The following is a 23,174-nucleotide window of genomic DNA, read 5'->3' on the forward strand; positions in this document are numbered from 1 at the left end:
TGATAACATCCTTAAGAGGTGGTCAAAGTGAACTTATCAAAAAAAAAAAAAACACTTGCTTTTTATGTAAAAATCAATTACTTACCCATCTGGTCAGCAATGCTATCCTCACTTCTTTGCCAGCTGGGTGTGGACTTTCCGCTGCCACCAAGATCTGACTGGGTGTTTTGCCTGTCAATGGAGGCTGGGGATCTGCGGCTCACTCCAAACCTGTGGTGATTCCCCCCAACAAAGGCAAAGACATTATCAGACCTCATTACAAGGGGAAGATAGTCCTGTGTGTAATGAACTTAAATCTGATGACAGGTATTACGAGCTTGGGCTTACATGCCTGTACATGTATATGTGCCTTGTGCATGTGTAAATGGGTGTACAGATGTGCATATTGTGTTCAATATACATGACTGTGCTCAGAAAGGTATGCATGCTGTCAATATTAACTGTTAACTAGGGCAGGTGTTGAGAGCCACAGCTGAAGGGGCCCCAGCAAACTTCCAGCTTCCAGCAAACTTCCAGCTGCCGGCTGATGATTGGCTCACAGCGGCCCCAGCAACATCTAGCTGATAGGCTCCTCTGTGGTGATGCTCATTGGAGATGCTCTTTGAGCTGTTTCCCAGCCCTTTCAGACTGCCAGCTGATGATTGGCTCACAGCGGCCCTAGCAACATCTAGCTGATTGGTCCTCTGCGGTGATGCTCATTGGGCTGTTTCTCTGCCCTTTCAGACCATGGAGCTGCTCATTGGGGGACTTTTTTGGCTCCGCCCATGCGACCCAGCCAATTGGCCTCAAGAGCAGGAGGATTGTGGGAGGCAGAGAGGCTGGTGGTTGTGAGAGAGGCTTGTGGGAAGCGGGTGGTGGCAGTTGGGCTCTGAGGGTTTTTCCTGAGGAGCTGTTTGTTTGGCCTGTGTGGTTCTAAAAATAAAGTTCGTTTCTTTTGACAAGTGGCTCCTGAATTGTGCCCAGCCAGACTGCGGCAGGCAGGAGCCATTCTCACTGAGATAACCTGATGTAGAGTAAGAAACCAGAATCTTCTGATCCTCCTATAGCCAAGCTCAGGAGGTCATTCACAGCCCAAGAAAAAATTTCACAATGTAAATGTCTTATGCATATCTTTCAAATGGTATATTCTGGAGGTTAGTTTTCTCTTAACTCAGTTATCTGCTAAATCAGTAAGTCATTCATTCTTGGAACAAGTATTTTCTGAGTACTTGCTCTGTGGTCTGAAAGATAAAGCTATCACTTATGTAGAAACTACTTTCAAAATGTATAAATGTTAAACTACCTTTGGGAGGGGCAATTTGGAAGTAGGTAAGCTGGCATGTATAAAGATAACTGTTTATTTCTGGAAAGAAATTTAGCTATTTAGTAAGCCAATTTTATTTTCCCTTGTGGAAAATAATAATAATATATGCTTAATTAAAGTATATGCTTTGTTGAGCAATACACATCAGCAAAGTAATTACTCAGTCCAGAATAAAGGCCAGAGTATAGAATTCAAACATTCATATGGAATTTTTCCAATTTTATGTGTGGTTACTAGTGAACTTCTGACTAACCTATGCAACAAAGGAAGCAACAGGGCCCACATCAATTAATGCATATTTTGGTGTTTTACTTGGAATCAACTGATAAATGGATAAGCAGGACCATCAGGTGGTATACTGGAAAAAGCAGGAGATTAGGAGTGGGAAGACTGCAGCCAGGTTTCAAAGGACACACCCGACACACCCATTGGGACAGAACAGTCACTGAACTTTTGTCTCAGTTTCTTTATGTGCAACATGGCAATTCCACTACAGAGCTCCAAGGAGGAAAAAAAAAATCTATATAAAGCATTTGCAAATTATAGAAGGCCATAAAAATATTTACTTTAGTAATGTATTTATTATATCATCTCCCTACTTTCTTGGGCATAAATGCTACTCACTTACAAACCCAATCACAAAGTTCACTAATCGAAATTATCTTACATATGAATGTAGCCATTATTAAAACCAAAAACCTTGATTTATGGAAACTTTGGTCAAAGTGGAAAAAAAAAGAAAAAAGAGAAGGACTCACAATTAAGGTTTCTGCTATCTCTTCTCTTAGTAGAATTATGGATTCTAATTTTGCTTTTACTTTTTTGGAAGCAATAGAACCTAAAGATAATTTTTTAAGTCTCTGAATTTAAAGTTGAATACTTTTCTACTTGCTTTTAAATAAATGTCAAGGAAAGGCTGTCTTTAACCTTCACCCTGTAAAATATTTCACCTGGTGAACTTCAATTCTCTCACACATGCTCCACTTGGGCGTGAGCCAGGGAATTAGGGATATAAAGATCTTGTCTTTTGAGATGTGCAGACAAAACTTGTTCTGAGTTTTACACTGTGTCTCTTTTTGAAGAGTTTAATAGTGCCTCTAAGGAGCACTAGTAGCTCAAGGATCAGAGTCAGATTTGAAAGAGGTTGAATGCAATTCTTTGGCTGATAAAGACTCACTGGCCCCCAGCTCCAAAATGCCTTCCTCACAAAAGGCTGGAACCACCTTCTCTGCAGCTTTCTTCTGCTGGTCTCAGTTGCCCTGACAGCCAAGCCTAACCCCTTCTCTGAGGTGCTAGAAGAACGTTATGTGGAGCCCTCAGCTCAGCAGTTCACCTTCAGCTTGCACATCCTCACCATGCTGCTTGCCCCAGGTTCCCAGCTCCTCTCTGACCTAGGGTCTCCCTCTGGCCTTGTCTTGCCTCCTTAGTACTTCTCAAAGCCTGTGATCCAAAGGTACATATCCAAGGAGGGTAGAACAGGCTCCATGTCTTTTAAACAGTGTTGCTTTCTCATTACCTTTACTGCTCATCCCGAGTTGTCTAGGTGTCATTTCTTTCTCCCTCATAAACTACACCTCAACTAGTTTGGATATTTTCACTTTTCTTGAGTCAGGGAATGGGCAGGCACACACCATGCAGATGCAGGACTCCAGCCAACTGAAGTGGAGGGAAGATACCACAGCAGCATATGGTTTATGGACAGCCACTGTGTCGTGATGACTGTTATGATGCAAGTTGAACATTAAGGACTCTGAAGCAGAGTACATACACTCCAGCTTCACTGTCAACTTGAACACATTTATTTTTACTGGGGTAAGTTGTAGAGTAGATGGTAAGGGTGACTTTTGGACCAAACCTAGCCCATGAGCAATTCATGTGAATGACTGGATGGTGAACCACTGTCTTTTACCTCCCTGATACAGACAAAAATTGCTTGGAATCTAAGAAAAACACTAACATTATTTCCTATATCACTCCAGGTAAAGAAGACATTATATAGCATACTCAACAATGCCAGGAGAACTCACAAACAGCGGGAAAGCCCTTAATGCCATCTACGGCAGAGTTCAACTATCAAATACCCAATTGAATAATTACTACCTCATTAACAGAAATTTGAGCAGCTGGGCATTAGAATCATAATTTTAACATTAAGATTCACCAAAACATTAGTGTTTCAACTTGGGTTTTTGGTATACACTTAAAGTATATCAGAGATAGAAAAACATTTATTTATTTATTTATTTTGCTAAAAAATCATTTACATTTTAGTGCTGTACTAATACTAAAGTTGTGGTGAATTCTTATTTTGGAAGACAAACCAGGCCATTTAAAATCTAATTAAAACAGGAAATAATTAGTTGGGTTTGTAGTGTGGTACAATAATATGTAATTCATAAACCTCATGAATAAAGGCTGAATTTTTTCCTAATTGTCACTGAAGCAATTAAAATAAGAAATGTACATTTTAGGCAGGCCTCTAAGGGAGTCCTAGGGGAGACAGGAATGAGGAAAGCATGTTTTATAGTGGTTTTATTACCTACTTTCTTCTACCATTAACATTTAGCAGCAACAAAGTCACACCTAGTGGCTGTAAAAACCAACAAAATACTATACAGAGGAAATATCCATTATGAGGGTATTATTAGTAAGCATGCTTATTTTGTGACACAGTGATATCTCAAGAAAGTATCCAAGTAGTGTGCACATTTGTTAAAGGTATATACATTTATTTGGGGGAAATATGGAATAGAAATAGGAGTTTTTATGAATACTTTACATTTAATTTTCAAATGGTTCAAGTTCATTCTCAAATTCCCCAGAGAGCAACACCAGCAGGAAGTCTTTGAAGGTTCTTTCACTCTTCCTCTGGGTGAAGGCAGCCTGTGTGTGCTATGCACTGTTCTGCTAATTACTTCCTAGGATCAGATATTCTAATCCTGTTTCCTCTTATGGTGGCCTCTAAAATCACACATAATTCACTTTTTACTGTGTGTGTGTGTGTGTGTGTGTGTGTGTGTTTGTGTGTGTGTGTGTGTGTGTGTTTTGCTGGGGATTGAACCGAGGGCTTTGCAAGAGCTACATTTCCAGGCTACTTTGTAAATTTTATCCAAAGCAAATAGTTACTTTTGGATGGGCATTTAGTATTTTCAAGAAAGATTTTAAAAAACCAACAAAACACAGAAGACTTAAAAGAAGAAGAAATAATTTCAAGCTCTGGATGTTACTATCATTTTTCCTACATCAACAGCAATACAAGCTCCAAGGCAAGTAGTATTCTACTGAGTTCCTGTTGGAGGAAACACGATGTGACAAAATCCTTCCTGTGATACTAAACAACGTATGTCATAGAGAAACGTATGCAACTTGATTTCTCTGCCACTGAGGACTTCATGGAGAGTAGAGAATGATAAATTTCTTAAGTGATTTGAACCAGTCATGAAAACATTTTCCTATCTGGAATGTTAGCTATATTTTCACTGTTGATGTAAATTGATCAGGGCTGGCTGAATGAAAATAATTTTACATGTGGGATACAAATGAAAGACAGTGATGTTGACCCGAACCATGTACAAGGGGACAAATGGGATACCTACCCTTCGGGCATGGATTTTTGTCTGTAAGTGCCCCCCCCAGAGCCAGGCTCGCTGGATGAAGACAGGTTGCTAGGGGAGTTACGACACTGGGATCTTGCTAAAGCCATGGATGAGACTGTCACATAGATGTCTGAACCAGGAGACAACCTGCATGTGCAAACCAAAAATATGAAGTCAACAATTCAAAGGGGAAAATCCCAAGGCAACACATGATGGATAATATCATACAAATGCAACAAAGGCAGCGCTTCGTGGAGATAGTGAAAATGAAGCCAGCTGGAAGCCTACAAAAGAAGCTTCCCCATAAAACTACTCCCTAAGGGAACAGCTGGAAAACCGCCTTGAAGGGGTGGGGTGTGTCAAAAAATAACAGGAGAAAAAAGGCAGCGGAAAAACATGTATGCTTCCAAAAGCTGCCAGAATTAAGTTGGTTGAATTGCTAATGCAGTCTCATAGTATGGCAGGGCAGAGGATAATTGAACCCAAGTGACGTTAACACAGCAATTAATTCCAATTTCTCACACTAGTCCTCCCAGAGTATATGACTACAGTGAGACCAGCACATTCTTTGTATGTTTCTTTGTTTTCCAATGTTATTACTCGAAGTCTGGAGTCAATATTCAGACTTAGCTACTTAGTATTTCTAATTTTCATTGACAGTAACATCACCAATATAAGAACCTCAGTGTCTAGGATTGCAGTTGTTGAATTATTTAGAATTACTGAATTTATATCATTTCACAGTAGAGATGTACTGTATCCTGGCCCTAATAAATCTTTTCTAAAATTTTGGATCCCTCATCTGCCGAGGGGCTGTGGAGGTAGAAGCTGGAGCTTTGTAATTAGACAGACAGATTTTCTCCCTCTACCTTCTCTACTGTGTAGCAGGCAACGGGGCAATGCAGGGATAGCAATAAGTGATGCTGACAACTGTGATCAGGTATAAACTCAACCTTGATAACAGCAGGATTTTATTCTGAATGCAAATCCTGGCCCAAATCTCAACTCTTATAACAGGGCAGGTCAAGTCCATTCAATAGCTGAGGAAATAGAATCTAAGTTACTTGTTTAAGGTCACAATAAGCCAGGCTTCTTGATTCTCAAACTGTTATATTTTATGCCAAACTATTGCTATCCCTTAGAGAAGGTTGGTTTCCTTTCCTTCTTTCCTTTCTTCTTCTTCCTTTTTTTTCTGTACTGAGGATTGAACCCAATGACACTTTACCACTGAGTTATATCCCTGGTCCTTCGAAAACATTTTTTTGTTGTTGTTGTTGTTTGAGACAGGGTCTCACTAAATTGCTTGGGGCCTTGCTAAATTGCTGAGGCTGGCCTTCAACTTGCGATCCTTCTGCCTCAGCTCATGAGTCACGGGGATTATAGGTGTGTCCCACTGTGCCTGGCACCCTTTTCCTAGTAATATGGTTGTCGGTGGGTCTGCACTGGCACATGACTTTGCACATAACATGAAGTTAAACTCAAGACAGTCTGGGAGCCTTGGGACAGAACCTGGTTCACAGGAACAGGCCTTTCCTACCGTGAGCCTAGGAGCATCTGTAGCAGGGGAGGATAGGGTTTCAGGCATAGGAAGCTTACAGATGGAATAAAGGAATCACATCCAGAAACTTTTCTAATAGATAACGAGATTAAATTAAAAAATAAAATTGTAACTCCCAAGCTCCTCTATGCCCAAGAGGCAAATCTGAGTTGAGAGCCAGAATTCTCCCTCACTGATACCTAGACATCTCCAAGGAACACCTCCACCAGCAATTCAAATTAAACCTCTTAAAAGCTAACTGGTTTGCTCCATTCCCCCAGGCCCCAATATCCTAATGCCCCAAGCCCATCCCTCCTATACTGTTATCTCAAGCTAAACATCTTGAAGCCATTTTTCCTTCTCACCTCATCTTTCAGAGTCAGTAGACCTTATCAAGTTCAATAACTATTTACTGAGCACAAACTATTTCCCAGACACCCTGGGTGCTGGTCTTAAAAACACAAAGACTAGAGATCCACCTACACTGATGTGCATGGGACCCAGGCTCACAGTAGGCCCAGGTCCATCCCGCCACTGACAGACACCAGCTGGAGTTCAGGCTCCAGCACAGGACCACCCACACCGACATACATAGGATCCAGGCCCAGGGTAGGTCCGAGTTTGCCACCCCCTACCCCCTACCCCCCACCTGGGAGCCCAAGCCTAACCCACTTCCATCTTGGGAAACAGCAGGTCACCATAGCCCATCCCATGCAATGGCCCCTACCCTTTTGACAACAGATAGTGCCTAGAAGTAGCTGCATCTCAGAGCAGGCATCCCAAAGACAGTGTAAAGCCCTATCTCTGTAAGACTTTGCATTCATCTTGGGGCACCTCCACTACTATGAGTTACCTTGGCTACTGTCGCCACCACCTTTAGTTGAAGGACACCAGCAGAGTCTGGAAGCCCAACATCAAGGTGAGGTACAGATAATCTGCACATATATTACAAGATTATAGAGTAGACACTGTAATGTCTCAGATCCACACTGCAAGAAGGGAAGACACACAGACAACATGAAAAAACAAGGGAGGAAAGTACCCCCAAACAAACCAGGATCCTACAATAACAGAACCCACAGACAGTGAAGTTTATGAGATGTCAGAGAGGGAGTTCAGAAGGTTCATAATTATAACGACCTGTGAATTAAAGAATGACCTAAATGAGCAAATACAAACAAAAATTGATCACTCCAAAAAGATAAGAGAGCAAATACAGGTAGCAAAAGATTACTTCAAGAAAGAAAGACTCTGAAAAAAAAAAAAAAAGAATAGTCAGAAATCCATGAAATGAAGGAAACAATAAACCAAATAAAAAACTCAATAGAAAGCATAACCAACAGACTAGATCACTTGGAAGAAAGAATGTCAGATAATGAAGACAAAGTTTACAATCTGGAAAATAAAGTTGATCACACAGTGAAGATAGTAAGAAACCATGAACAGAACATCCAAGAATTATGGGACAGCATCAAAAGACCAAATCTAAGCATTATTGGGACAGAGGAAGGCAAAGAGTTTCAAACCAAAGGAATGCACAATCTCTTCAATGAGATAATATCAGAAAATTTCCCAAGCATGAAGAATGATTTGGAAAAACAAATACAGCTTACAGGACACCAAATGTACAAAATTACAACAGATCTACACCAAAGCACATTATAATGAAAATGCCTAGCATACAGAATAAGGAGAGAATATTAAAAGCCACAAGAGAGAGGAATCAGATCATGTATAGGAGGAGACCAATTTGTATCTCTGCAGATTTTTCAACCCAGACCCTCAAAGCCAGGAGAAGATCATGGAACAACATATACCAAGCTCTGAAAGAAAATGGATGCCAATCAAGAATCTTATATCCAGAAAAATTAAGCTTTAGATTTGATGATGAAATAAAAACCTTCCATGATAAACAGAAGTTATAAGAATTTACAACTAGAAAGCCTGTACTATAGAACATCCTTGGCAAAATATTCTATGAAGAGGAAATGAAAAACAATGATAAAAATCAGCAAAGGGAGGTATTACGCTAAAGGGAAAACTAATCAGAGGGAAACCAAGTCAAGTTAAACACCAAAAATAAACAAAAATGGCTGCAAATACAAATCATGTCTCAATAATAACCCTGAATGTTAAACTCACAAGTCAAAAGACATACACTAGTAGATTGGATCTAAAAAAAGAAAAGACCCAACAATATGCTGCCTCCAAGAGACTCATCTCATATGAAAAGACATCCACAGACTGAAGGTTAAGGGTTGGGAAAAATCATACCACTCACATGGACTGCGGAAGCAAGCAGGGGTTTTTATCCTTATATCAAATAAAGCAGACTTAAAGCTAAAGTTAATCAAAAGGGATAAAGAAGGACACTATATACTGCTCAAGGGAACCATACACCAACAAGACTTAACAATTATAAACATATATGCCCAAACAAGAGAGCATCTAGGTTCATCAAACTCTTCTCAAGTTCAAGAGTCAAATAGACCACAACACAATAATTTTGAGTGACTTTAAACACCTCTTTCTCCACTGGATATATCTTCCAAACAAAAGCTGAACAAAGAAACTATAGAACTCAATAATATAATCAATAACTTATAATTAACTGATATATATAGGATATTTCATCCTTCAATGAGCGTTACACTTTCTTCTCAGCAGCATAGAGAACTTTCTCTAAAACAGACCATGTATAAAAAAATAGAGATACTACCCTTCATTCTATCTGATCATAATGGAATTAAATCAATGATAAAATAAGAAATAAAGGCTATTCCAACACCTGGAGACTAAGTAATATGCAAAGTTCATTCAACATACGGAAATCAATAAATGAAATTCATCACATCAATAGACGTAAAGAATCATATAATCATTTCAATAGATGCAGAAAAAGCATTTGACAAAATGCAGCACCCCTTCATGTTCAAAACACTAGAAAAATTAGCAATAACAGGAACATATCTCAACATCATAAAGGCTATCTATGCTAAGCCCCAGACCAACATCATTCTAAATGGAGAAAAATTGAAGGCATTCCCTCTAAAAACTGCAACAAGACAGGGATGCCCTCTTTCAACACTTCTATTTAACATAGTTCTTGAAACACTGGCCTGAGCAATTAGATGAAAGAAATTAAAGGGATACACCTAGGAAAAGAAGATTAGTACTATCATCAACAAATTAGTACTATTTGTTGATGATATGATTCTATACCTAGAAGACCCAAAAAGTTCCTCCAGAAAACTTGTAGAATTAGTAAATGAATTCAGCAATGTAGCAGGATATAAAATCAACATGCATAAATCAAATTCATTTCTATATTTACAACACATTCTCAGAAAGGGAAACAAGGAAAACTACCCCATTTACAATAGCCTCAAAAAAATAAAATACTTGGGAATCAAGTATTTTAACGAAAGAGGTGAAAGATCTATATAATAAAACTAGAGAACTCTAAATAAAGAAATCAAAGAAGACCTTAAAGATGAAAAGATCTACTTTGATCTTGGATAGGCAGAATTAATATTATCATAGAAATAGAAAAAGCAGTGATGAAATTCATCTGGAAAAATAAGAGACCCAGAATAGCTAAAGTAATCCTTAGCAGGAAGAGTGAAGCAGGTGATATCACTATACCAGACCTTAAACTATACTACAGAGCAATAGTAACAAAAACAGCATAGTATTGGCACCAAAATAGACTGGTAGACCAATGGTAAAGAATAGAGGACACAGAGACTAACCCAAAAAATTACAATTAACTTATATTAGACAAAGGTGCCAAAAACATGCGTTGGAGAAAAGATAGCCTCTTCAACAAATGGTGCTGGGGAAACTGGAAATCCATATGCAGCAATATGAAATTAAACTCCTATCTCTCACCATCCACAAAACTGAACTCAAAATAGATAGATCAAGGACCTAGGAATAAACCCAGAGACCCTGTGTCTAATCGAAGAAAAAGTAGGCCCTAATCTCCATCGTGTGGGATTAGGCCCCAACTTCCTTAATAAGATTCCCATAGCACAAGAATTAAAATCAAGAATCAATATGGGATGGATTCAAGCTAAAAAGCTTCTTCTCAGCAAAAGAAACAATCTGTGAGGTGAATAGAGAGCCTACATCTTGGGGGCAAATTTTACCCCTCACACATCAGATGGAACACTAATCTCTAGGGTATATAAAGAACTCAAAAAGCTAAACACGAAAAAAAAAAACCCCAAATAACCCAATCAATAAATGGGCCAAGGACCTGAACAGACACTTCTCAGAAGAGGATATACAGTCAACAAACATGAAAAAATGTTCATCATCGCTAGCAATTAGAGAAATGCAAATCAAAACTACTCTAAGATTTCACCTCACCATAGTCAGAATAGCAGCTATTATGAAGACAAACAACAATAAGTGTTGGCAAAGGATGTGGGGGAAAAAAGATACACTCATATACTGTCGGTGGGACTGTGAATTGGTGCAGTCAATCTGGAAAGCAGTATGGAGAATCCTTGGAAAATTGGGAATGGAACCAGCATTTGACCCAGCTATCCCTCTCCTCGGTCTATACCCAAAGGACTTAAAAACAGCATACTACAGGGACACAGCCACATCAAAGTTTAAAGCAGCACAATTCATAATAGCTAAACTGTGGAACCAACCTAGATGCCCTTCAGTAGATGAATGGATAAAAAAAAAGTGGCATATATACACAATTGAGTATTACTCAGTAGTAAAAGAGAATAAAATCATCTCATTTGCAGATAAATGGATAGAGGTGGAGAATATAATGCTAAGTGAAATTAGCCAATCCCAAAATGCTGAATGATTTCTCTGATTTAAGGATGCTGATACGCTGTTGGGGGTAGGGGACATGGGAGGATTAAATGAACTGTAGCTAAGGCAAAGGGAAAAAGAGGAGGGAGGGAAGGGAAGGTGCATAGGGGTAGGAAAGACGGTGGAATGCAATGGTCATCATTACCCTAATTACGTGTATGAAGACACGAAAGATGTGATTCAACTTTGTGTACAACCAGAGATATGAAAAATTGTGCTTTATATGTGTAATATGAATTGTAATGTATTCTGTTGTCATATATAACAAATTAAAAAAAAGAATAGAGGAAAAAAACCCACAAAGAATATATCCTCTAACCTGCTGGTTTTCCATTGAGCTCTCTCACTGCAGCCTCAACAGCCCTCCAACAGGTCACCGGGCATCCAGGTGTAGCACAACAATCCTCTGGCTTTCAGGCTCTCTCCATCCCTCCAATATCCCCACCATTCCTCCACCACCAAGTCATCCAAATCACTGGTATCCTCCCCAAGGCCCTGAGTCACAGACTTTGACCCACCCTCACCTCTGTCCCCCTTTAACTGCTTGTGTATCCTATATGCTAGACAGGTGAGGATTCCCAGCGCAAAGACTGAACTCACAACTCCACCCATCTGTACCTCAGGCCTGGAATGCCTTCCCCTGCCCTACTCACATAAAATTCTTTCAAATCTGAATCCCAACATTCTATCTCTGAACTCACAGAGTAGAACCTCCTCAAATCCTGTAACCGTCTGTTTCTTGCATCACTACAGAACATCCTACAGAATGGTTATTTTGTGTGTGTATGTCTTCCCTGTGCATTCTGCCCCAAAGGGACAGGATTGAGCCTTATTTATCTGTACATCTTTGCATGCTTAATTCATATTTTTTGAATGAAGGAGAAGCCCCATCAGCAATGTATAATATAAGAAACAGAAGGGGTTCAGGACAAGGGTTCATAGTCACCTCAGATGTCCCAAGCCAGGAATTCTCAATCTTAGAGAGTATAGACTGAAAACTAGTTGGTCACTAATATTAAGTGCAAAAATTTGTGATTAATTTACTAAAAATAATGATCACAAAGTTAATATGTTTTCTTAACTGCAAGCAATGAGGGTAGAGTTATAGGTGGTAGAATTCATCCCTAAGTCACCTATATATCATTGATGTTAAAAAATAGTGCCAGAAGTTACTGACAAATGCTGGCTCTAAATAATGTGAAGCAGGACAAGGGAGAGGACCTTGGGATATCAGTCTTTGAGAAATACAATGAGAAGATAGGAAAAGATGCAGTTTCTAAGCTTCTCCCATCAACATCACCAATTTTTTTTATTTTTTTGTAGCTGATTTATTATTTTTTCATGTCATAGATGCAGTGTGAAAGCGCTAATTATCACATACATCCACAAGATATTCACTTTGTGTTCCACCATGAATTTGAGCAAGAGTTGTTCCCACACTGCTTCTTTTATCATCACCAACCCTGACACTGCTACACAGACTCAGAGAAATGCTGAGTCTGCCTCACAGACCCTTCTGAGGATGCCAGGTCTTAGAGTAGGGGACCTGTGGGGCAGCTTTTGGTGGGTTAAAGACCAGTGGCACTAGCTTATCTTGCTTTGTCAACTGTGCTTTGATAGAGGAGAGATCAAGACATTTGTCTAGGTATCATAAAATGGATATCTTTAAACTCATTTCTTCTAAGAAAGCTCCCAAATTTCCCTTCCAAACAAAAGCTGAACAAAGAAACTATAGAACTCAATAATATAATCAATAACTATAATTAACTGACACATATAGGATATTTCATCCTTCAATGAGCGTTACACTTTCTTCTCAGCAGCATAGGGAACCTTCTCTAAAACAGATCATATTTTAAAAAGTAGAGATACTACCCTTCATTCTATCTGATCATAGAAGGGAAAGAGTAAATTAAAAAAAAAAAAAAAAAGACGACGACGATGACTAAGGATTGAGGAATGGCAGACATCCACTGTAACAAGATGCCACACTTTTTTTCTGCCTTAAGAATTTGGCTTTTATATGCCCCTAATACAGAGCAACTCCAGCTATAGTTTTGTTATCTAACTGTTTTCATTTTCTCCTTGCAAAGAGGAAGAGATGATGCTCAGGAAAACGGAGTGGGGGTGGCAGTAGAATGTGAGGACAGTGGAGCCAATGCAACATTTGGGGTCCTGATGACTTTCAGAGTCTCTTCCAGGTAAAAATTAATGCTAATGAACAATGATTCGGGGGCATGGCGAGATGCATATGCTTCAGTGAGCAAGTGACAACACGACTCCTTCAGAGTGTCACTTTTACATTTGTCTTTATAGTTTGCTTTTTTTACCCTGTTCTCCAAAACGTACATTAAGATATCTCATGCTAGTTCTCAATCTCAGCTCTTTTATTTGGCAAATGTACCAGAAAATTCTGTTTGGTTACTGGAGTTATCCCAAAGTGAAAAAATAGCATTTCCAGAAGGCCAGCATTCATTCCCATCCCTCTCTGGCATTTATATAACTCAATAGTGGCTTTGTTTTCTGACTGTTTGCACACACAGAACATACATATGACAACTGAACAAATGCCACCCAGATGTTTTTATGGCTCTAGATGCATGTAGGCAAAGAAAAATTTAGAATTAGCCCTTGCTCTTGTGACTTACTACTTTACTATTCTTTCCAAATACTCTGAATTTGATGCCTTCATGCAAATATTTGAGAAAAGACCTATTCAGGGAGTGGAAGGCGCCGCCTGCACTGAGTGCTGGCAGTCCACTTTTGCAGACAGTTGGAGGCTAGTAGTTGCTGGAAGCTGGCCTGGCGGCTGCCTGGCACTTCAAAGGACTACTCTGGAACTGGGAACAGTGCCTCCCGGGCTCCACAAGCAGCCAGCCTGCTGACCTGCTGAACCTGTCTGCCCCACCCCACCTCATAAAGGGAATCTGTTTTAATGGTCACTGTGACCTGTGACGTTAGAGTGAGGTCTACGTAAGGTCCTCTTCTTTTTTGAGATGAATCTAGATCTTTCTGCTTTAGTCTTAAGGGCCCTAAATATCTGATGTTACTGCCCACACTGGTTTAGAGAATGAAGATTAATTTTTCAATTACTGTTAGATCTTTCAACTCTGTTGAATGTCAGCAATAATTTTTTTTAAAGAACATTTTGGTGGCTGTGAGATAAGAATTTTCTAAACCTTTTAGCTTAATTTCAAAAGATTTTCCCCTTTACATTTAAAAAATTTAGTCAAGAAATAGGTAAATATTTTCAAAATAAATGATGCTATATATTCTTTGGGGCTCCCTTTTACCTCCATCTACAGAAATGAAAAACAGAGCTTTTTGACTAAAAACATCGTGGTCTTCAGCACAGACAGACAATAACACCCACACTTTAAGGGCTACACTGAATGTCCGTTTTTCATTTATATCAAGTGTACTTCATTGCAATGGAAACAAATTGTTAAAAGGGCTGGACATTTCAGAAGAGAAAGTCCAAGATTAAATATGGGTTCCTCAGTTTTCCAGAAGTATTCTCACACCAGGACAAGTAGTTAATGGTAAAATAGCTTCCTGAGTACTTAAGATTAATTGTACTTCTGTTTCCTATTTTTTACTCCAAAGTGACAATACTGCTTAGACGTGCCCAGGGGATAAGGCCCTCTGTAACCCAAGTGCAAACAGTATAATGATGGACAAAACAATCCAGAAGGTTTCAAATAACAGCTGTGACTGACAAATTAGATACCTGAGTCCATAATTAAGCACAGCATTTCACCACAACTTAGCAATTAAAGTGCTATCCACCCAGGAAACAGGACCAACTAAAGCACTCTGTCTTCATCACTATATATCCACCGATCCTTTTAGAATTATGTTAATACCTTTTTTCTCCTGTAAAATGATTCAAAATCACATAATGTGAATGCTCTATCCAGGCTAGAGTTTAAACAAATTGTTCAAATCCAAGCAACTCCTCCCTCTGTCTTTCATGTCTTCCTACTGTATGCTTTGTGAACAGAGCTACCACCAGCCTTCCGATCTCACCACCTACATTAGCTGTTCGGATAAGCTTCCTAGGACAAGGTTGATTTACAATAAGAAAGAATGCTCTGGTACAGTTGAGGCAATACGGCCTTTCCCACAAAAAGACATGTGGACCCTCACTTCATAGCTGCTGACTATGAGGGTGCGCAATTTAGCACACAACATGGGTGCCCCTCAAGAAAAGTCAATTTTATACCTATAGTGGATTCTGAAGGTCAAAATAAAAATGACTGCAGCAGGACTAGCTAGCTATTTCATTGTAGAACTCAGTACATAACAAACCTGTGGGTATCCTTGTTCAAACAGTAAGTTTCAAAATAACAGCAGAGCATTAAGCCGAGCTTAATGAGTCCTTCTAAGGGTGAGCTCTATACAGCTGCACAGGTTGCTGACCCACGAAGCTAGCCTGACTGCAGTGAATGTGGCTGGAGCCCCTCAACACATAAGCGGATGTGTATCCATTCTGCCAACAATTATGAGTGCCATCAGTGTGTGGAGGTGGATTTGTCAGATAGCCTGATATTGATCTCAGCTTCACCATTAACAAGCTATTACTTTGCCCAATGATTTCATGTCCTAGCTGCTGGGCATCCTCACCCATGAAGGGGATAAAGAGCAACCAACTACTTGGCTGTTGGGAAGATTAGCCTAGAAAATTTACACGAAGAATACTGAACAGAACTTGGCCCAGAATATGAACTCAAACATAGTTCCCTGTAATTTTTAAATAAAATATAAGTAAAAGATAACCATCATCAGGGAAGTACAAAAAGAGTATAGAGGGCCTCTGGCGGGTTAGCAATCAGACTAGTTGGGGAAACTAGGGGAAAGGAAGCTTCATGTAGGAAATGTATCCGAGATAGGACTAGGAGGAAATCAGCAGTGAGGGTGGAGGAACATGAGGTGTGTACGTTGCAGTCCATGATGATGGCACCTTAGGTGAAGCCCGGGGCACAGGGAGCAGACTGATAGGAGCCCACAGCCACAAGGACAAGCAAGTGCTACTGGGCGAGGCCTCATATGGTTAGCCAAGGAAGCACAAGCTCTCTTGTGTGGCCACAGGGAGAACAGCAAGTTCTAAGACAAACCAGTGGTGTGGTCAGAGCTGATCCTCCAGATGTAGGCAACACGGAAAGACTCAGTAATTTTTTTCTCTATCAAAGTGCAAGAGAACTGATAAAATACATAGAGGAAAGAAACAATTAGCTTACCACAAATATTAACTGCCTACATTGGTCCTGCCCTCTACCAAATCAAACACTTCATAAAAAGAAGTCACAATCAAATCCTTTCAGAAGTCAAGTAGTTTTTAGGCATGTGGGCAATTTAAAGACTAAAACCAACTAACAAACCAACTAACCAACAAAACCCAAACCAAACTAACTTCATTCCCTTATCCCAGTCCACAAACAGAAACAATGGAACTAGCAGGTAAATTCAGCGCACCTGCTGGCCTCTGCTCACAATGGCTGCTGGGTACACTCAGGTGGTCTCTGGGATCTCCACCCACCCCTGACAATTGCTCTAGGTAGGTTTAATCCAGTAAGCAACGACACACACTGCTGACCATGGTCAGGCCTGCTCTGCTCTGTACCTCTTTCTATATGTCTGCTCTTACTTTGTGCCACTTGGTGTGGATAGTCATTTGTCATTTTGTTAATGTAAAGGAAAAACTACAAGAACCAAAGAACAATATGTTAGAAGACTACTAGGTTTCATTCAGATTTTCCTGGAGAGCAGGGGCCAGTATCTATTTACAATTCCAAGCAGGGACACAGGCATGCAGCAACTGCCTTGCTCCCCAACATCTCCTCCATTTATATTTGTGCTGTTCCTTAAAACCAGTCTGTAGAACCCTAAAGGAGTGGGTACAGATGTTCCAGGACCACATTTATGTTCCTTATTCTCAGTCTCCTGCAATTTGGCCTGCAGAAGAGAACTGGTGCTAGGCCTGAACACTTGGGTGAAGAGACTACTCCTCTCTGCTGACCAGCCTTAAGGATACCCTGCCCACCTCATTATTTCACAGAAACTGCTCCTGCAGGTCAAAAGAAATTAAAATCATTTTCCTCTGCAATTTAATGATAAGCAGATCCCAAACTGCCACTCTGTCACCATACTTTTATATGACACAGGTTAGATCTGGCTTCCAGGGAGGCCTTCATCATGTCTAGTATGTGTGTAGGTGGTTGGGAGGAGTAGGGGTCCCTGGGACCACCGTGGTTCTTACAGATTTTTCCATAAAGGTGTGACTAGGCTAGGCCACCCAGGGTAGTCCTTATATAATCTCCCCTGGAGCTGGGTAGGAGAGCAAGACCCATCTGCTAGGTGTACACAGGAGTATAAATCCTTGGAGACATGTAGGACTATACTATTGTATACCATCTCACTACTTTGTCCAGAATACAACTGTCTATTCCAAGAACATCTCTAAGGTCCATATCATTCTCACAGATGATCTTTACAGAATATCCTATGACTTCTGAATACACAGTTCACCAGAGTTCGTATTTAGCACAGCACGCTAAATTGAATTCATCTTCTGTCTCGCTGAAGTTAACCATGATACTCTCACTGAAGACAACAAAACTTACTCATGGAAACACCTTGACCCACCACACACTATCCAAGACTAGGCTGAAGCCTGACACGTTGGCCCAGGCTGGGAAGCTCTACCAAATTCCTTCACTGTCCTATGTACATAGCCTGCACTCTGGGGCCTCCAGAATTTCCAGACCCTGGGGTGGGGCGGGGGCTCCACAACACAGGTGCAGCTCCTATGGAAACACTGCCCTAGGAAGAGTATAAAGCAGCTTGAGGAACCACTTAAAAGCAACTCAGGAGACTGAGCTGGGATCACACTGGAGCATTCCCCAACATTCCCTGGGCCACTCTGGAGTGCGTAAATGAAAGGAAGCTGAGATGCATGCCAATTTTACACTGCTGTGCCCATTTCTGAAATGCCTTAATAGGAACCATTACTGCCTCTTGAAGGGCCACGTGCTCCCTGCTGCGCCTCCTCCTCCTGAACATCACATCATCTAACAATTTGACCTTACAAATTATACTGACTCCAATTCCAATGTGGACAACAGAGTAGACAGTTCTCATGAAGAGAGGGAAAAAGGAAGCTTTGGAGTCTGGTGACTTCAAGTCAAGCTCAGCCGTTGGTTTTCTACTTTAGCTTTTTAAATTTTTTCAGGGGGTGGAACTGGGCATTGAACTTAGGAGCACTTGACCACTAAGTCACATCCCCAGCCCTACCTTGTATTTTATTTAGAGACATGGTCTCACTGAGTTGCTTAGTGCCTCACTATTGCTGAGGCTGGCTTTGAACTCGGCAATCCTCTTGCCTGGGCCTCCTGAGCCACTGGGATTACAGGCGTGTTCCACTGTGCTCGGCTACTTTTCTTGATGATAAATACAACACTATAATTCGGTTCCAACTGAAACTTATATAGGAGATTCAATCAAGAACTTGCATTTCACTTAGAGTCAATTTAGGCAAGTTTTATCAATGATATACTTTTAAAACAGGAGTATACTGAACTTAGCCAACAAAATCTAACCTAAGTATAGCTTTAATGCTATGATTTTATTATATTACTAGGTAGTTTGCTTTAACCATCATTTAATTTTTATAAAAAGAAACCATTTTATTTTCCTCTAAATTGATTTAACTTCTGTCCCCAGTTATTCATTGGAAACCTTAAAGGTCAGAGTCTGTACTTGGTTCTTAGAATACAAAGATGAATAAGACAGGCTAAGTTGGAAAAATGAACAAATCAGATTAAAATGAAGTATAATAAATTCTGTGAATTGAGAAGGCATTTGGTGACATCAACATTCCCATTGGGGCAGTTAAGTAGAGATAGGAAAAGTAGAAATGGGAGGATAATTTTTTTTAAGTTGTTGACCTTTATTTATTTTATTTATTTGTATGTGATGCTGAGAATTGAACCCAGTGCCTCACACACACATGCTAGGCAAGTGCACTACCGCTGAGCAATAGTCCCAGCTTGGGAGGATTTTAAAAAAAAAATTTTTTTTTTAGATGTTAATGGATCTTTATTTTATTCATTTATTTATATTGTGTGCTGAGAATCAAACCCAGTGCCTCACACAGGCCAGGCAAGTGCTCTACCACTGAGTCCCAGCCCAGCCCAGGATGATGTCCTGAAGAGACTAAAAGCATCTTAGGAGGCTCATGGGAGGTAAGCTGTGGAAAAGAGGGAGGAGGAGGCGCAGCAGGGAGCACGTGGCCCTTCATGAGGCAGGTGTGCAGCTGATAATGACAGGGAGAGGGAAGGACAAGCAGGTGAACTCATAGGGCTGTCACCAACCATGCTGGTGGCGGGAGGTGCATGACTTGGCCCTGAAGGCTGGGCTGAACCATGGGAGAGCAGGCAAAGAAGCATGGCTTGAGGACTGTCTCCATTTCTGTTTGATTACCATTCTAGAACAAGGCTGGTCACCATATTTGGAGAAATTTAGCAACAATTTAGGAAAGAAATTAATTTTATTATGAAACAAGAGCTCCTGAAACAATGGCAAAGAAGAAGCTTAAAAATGAGGAACTCAACAGAAGCTGAGGACTTGGTAGGTTATGGTGGGTGGGGTGGAATAAGAACATTAAGGAAGTGACTATGAATTCTAGGTCTGCTCTGGAGAGTAGATGTAGCTACTAGATGTTGTCGATGGAAAAGCCATTCACCGATGTGAGAAGGAAGAGATGGAAGGTGGGGCATATTTTATATGGACACAGTTTGGGCAGTGAGTGCAAGTGTCACATTCAAGTGCAGATGTTCAGTAGACAGTCAGGCATAAGAACATGAAAAGTGAAAAAGAGGCCAAGGGAAAACAGAATTAAGGAATATCCCACATAAATGATGGCTGAGGTTAGTGAAATGGATGACCACCTAGATACACTGCAGTGTGTTAGAGGAAGAAAAATGAGTACATAATCATGAGGAGCACAGAATTTTAGGGTGATGAGACAGATATAAAGAGCTGACGAATAAACAGGAAATAAAGTTTTGGAAGAGTGTTCATCAGCTTTGTATCACTACAAACAAAATATCTGAAACAGGCTATTTATGAAGAAAAGGTCTATTCAGCTCACAATTCTGGAGGCTTGAGCCCAACATCAGGTAGCTCCAATGGTTTGGGCCTTTGGTGAGCACAGCATTCATGGTGGGAATGTGTGTCAGAGCAAGTGCTCACATTTTGAACTATGAAGCAGAAAAAAGGGACAGGAAGGGTAGCTCCATTCCCTTTGAGGGCATTCCCCCAATGACCCAAGGACCTCCCACCAGTCCCATTTCTGACTAATACCACCCCGGGGACCAAGATTTTATATGGACCTGTGGGGAATGCTCATCCAAAGCACAGCAACAAGAAGACTGAAAAAAGAGGCAAAGGAAATTTTAGCAAGGACTGACAAGTACCAAGTAGCTTTAAAATTATGGAAGTCAATGTGGACCTAGCCAGTGCTCTCAAGATCCACAATTTAAGGAACCTCCTGTCAAGTCATGCAACTGTGACCCCACCAACAGTTCAATGCAATTAAAATCTAATACTTGAATAAAGATTGGTGATAACTTCATCTAAAAAAAAAAAAGAGAAAGAAAAATTATTTTGTATGTTAACATGCCTGCTGTTGATTCTAAGTCCCTACAATAGTGAGACTTTTTCAAGCTTACAAGCATAGATTAGGGTTTTATCAAGACCCCATGTTATGTTTAAACACAGTAACGTATCAAGTTCAGTGAAAACAGCAATTGCACCACGTTACCTGTTTTTGTTGAACAAATGTTAATTTGTTAATGACTACTTTTCCTGCAAATAATACAAAGTTCTGTAGTCAGAAGGTCACCTGAGTAGCCTAAAACTCTCACATTCAAACCAAACAGAGTTAGATTTTAGATGGCAAAAGGGCCATTGGTTCTGACATGCCAGCTTCTCTTAGCAATGTATAGAGAAGAATACTGTCCAGTTGAAAACTTCTTACTAAAAATTCAAAACACCAACATTGCTTCCTAAGTAAAAATCCTGATCTTGGTTTTAAAGGAAAATATTATTTGTTCCACAAATTTAAAAAAAGTTCCTAATGACCTTTAAGTTTGAGATGTGGTATACAATGAAAGAAAAACTGCTTGTACAAGCAGTAAATGATCATTTTCAGCCAACATGGATTTTGCTGGACCTGGCCAAACAGAACAGAAAGACTGAAGCAACATGGGCAGAGGCGACTTACAGTTAAACATTACTTTCTGAGGGAGGAAAAAGAATGAAACAACTGTATGGAAAACATAAGGCAGACCCCTGGCATTTGTTTTGACTACTTAGGGTTCATCTGAAAGTTCCATACTGTACTTCATAAATGCCCCATGTCTATATATATATATATATATATATATATATATATATATATATATATATAGGCTAGTATATAGGGAAGAATCAAATGGATGGGTGTGTCCCAGGGAACATCTAAGCTAAGACGTTTTAAGATTATAAAAGGACTACTTAAACCTTTCAGTTGTATTTTACCATATTTCAAGGAGAAAATTATATTTCAAGGTGAATTTTCTGAACCTGGGGTTCAAGAGGGGCTCAGAGTGTTCCTATGAGTGTCATGCATCTACTCTGCCCAAGTTTTCCTGAATTCATAGCAAAACAAGTTTCCCCAGCTGTACCTTTTATTTATACCTTAATGTTAAACTTACAAAGGAAATATCATGTTACTAAAAATAGGGAACGATGGGGTAGGAAACCGAACTCTATATTTCCACAAAAGACTACCCACCTAATTACCAAACACTTCAAAATGAAGATGACTCAACTGTGAAGTCCTTGTCTGGTGGACTCTAAGAATACCTGAAACTAAAAAATCTGAGGGGATAATGAGTAGTGGTTAAATATCCCCCCACCAAGGGCAGCCTCACTTCCACCACTCTTGTCTCTATAGCCTGCAGAGTCACGGGACTATGCTTACAATCTGGGGTGAGCACTCAGTAAGATGTGCTCTCTCTGGGCAGAGTTAAGTCACAGCACATGCAAAAATCACCTCTAGAATGAAAGGGGCTCATCTGGAGAAAATGGAGTCCCATGCTCCCTAACCCTGAAAGCTGCTGTCACCGTAAGATGACAATTAGAAGCAAAAAATACCCTCACTTTAGAGGTCAGTTTGCTGAACTTTTGTTTAGCTTCAGTTTAGATTCAGTTGCAAAATTAAATTCAATGTGGAATCAAAATATATTCCACTATTTTATCATATGGAATAGTATGTATAGGAAATGACTCAATCACTTTCACTCATGAAAGCCTCTGGACTGTTCTGCAGAGGAAGAAGACAGCATAGACAGGGAAAAGCACTCCTCTGAACAATGGCCTCCTAGGTTCATCTTTCAAAACGAGGGCCAAACCATGAATTACTGCTAACAGCTAACACAGATTTCGGGAAGAGCCAACTCTGAAATGTGTAGAACAAAAAATTTATTCAGAGATCTCTTGGATGCTTTTCTCCTCAAAAATAATGAAAGCAGGAAGAGTTCAGATGGAAATGGGGCTATTGTGGGTGAGAAATTTTTTTCTGAGACAAATAGCAAGGATCTGTAAATAAATCTCTAGGATTAAACGAAGAATTTCAGAAAGACAACTTGTTTTGTGTTTGTTTCTATAAATTATACTCCATCATGTCTTAGTATTCTATAATGGTTAAGAGACGAGATTCTATGCGATAGCTCAAAAGCTAGACTGAGACCAGAGACTTCATAGTGTGCTTCTTCCACTTCTATCTTTCTGCTTCCAAAGTAGACCAATGACTATTTAAGCATGTTTGGGGACATATTCCTTGGCATCCTGTTCT

At 40.0% G+C, this 23,174-nt stretch overlaps 1 protein-coding gene across 1 annotated transcript in view; it reads right to left on the minus strand.

Annotated features, from left to right (window-relative positions):
- Positions 1-23,174, minus strand: part of Sipa1l1 (signal induced proliferation associated 1 like 1) — a 355,392-nt gene that overhangs the window by 33,240 nt on the left and 298,978 nt on the right. The window contains exons 14-15 of the mRNA XM_026401335.2: positions 4,900-5,046; positions 86-210 (exon numbers count right to left, since the gene is read on the minus strand). Of these exons, the coding sequence (XP_026257120.1) occupies positions 86-210; positions 4,900-5,046 (272 nt within the window). The remainder of the gene's footprint in view (positions 1-85; positions 211-4,899; positions 5,047-23,174) is intronic.

This window comes from Urocitellus parryii, chromosome 6, assembly GCF_045843805.1.
Source record: "Urocitellus parryii isolate mUroPar1 chromosome 6, mUroPar1.hap1, whole genome shotgun sequence".
Classification (NCBI taxonomy): Eukaryota; Metazoa; Chordata; class Mammalia; order Rodentia; family Sciuridae; genus Urocitellus; species Urocitellus parryii.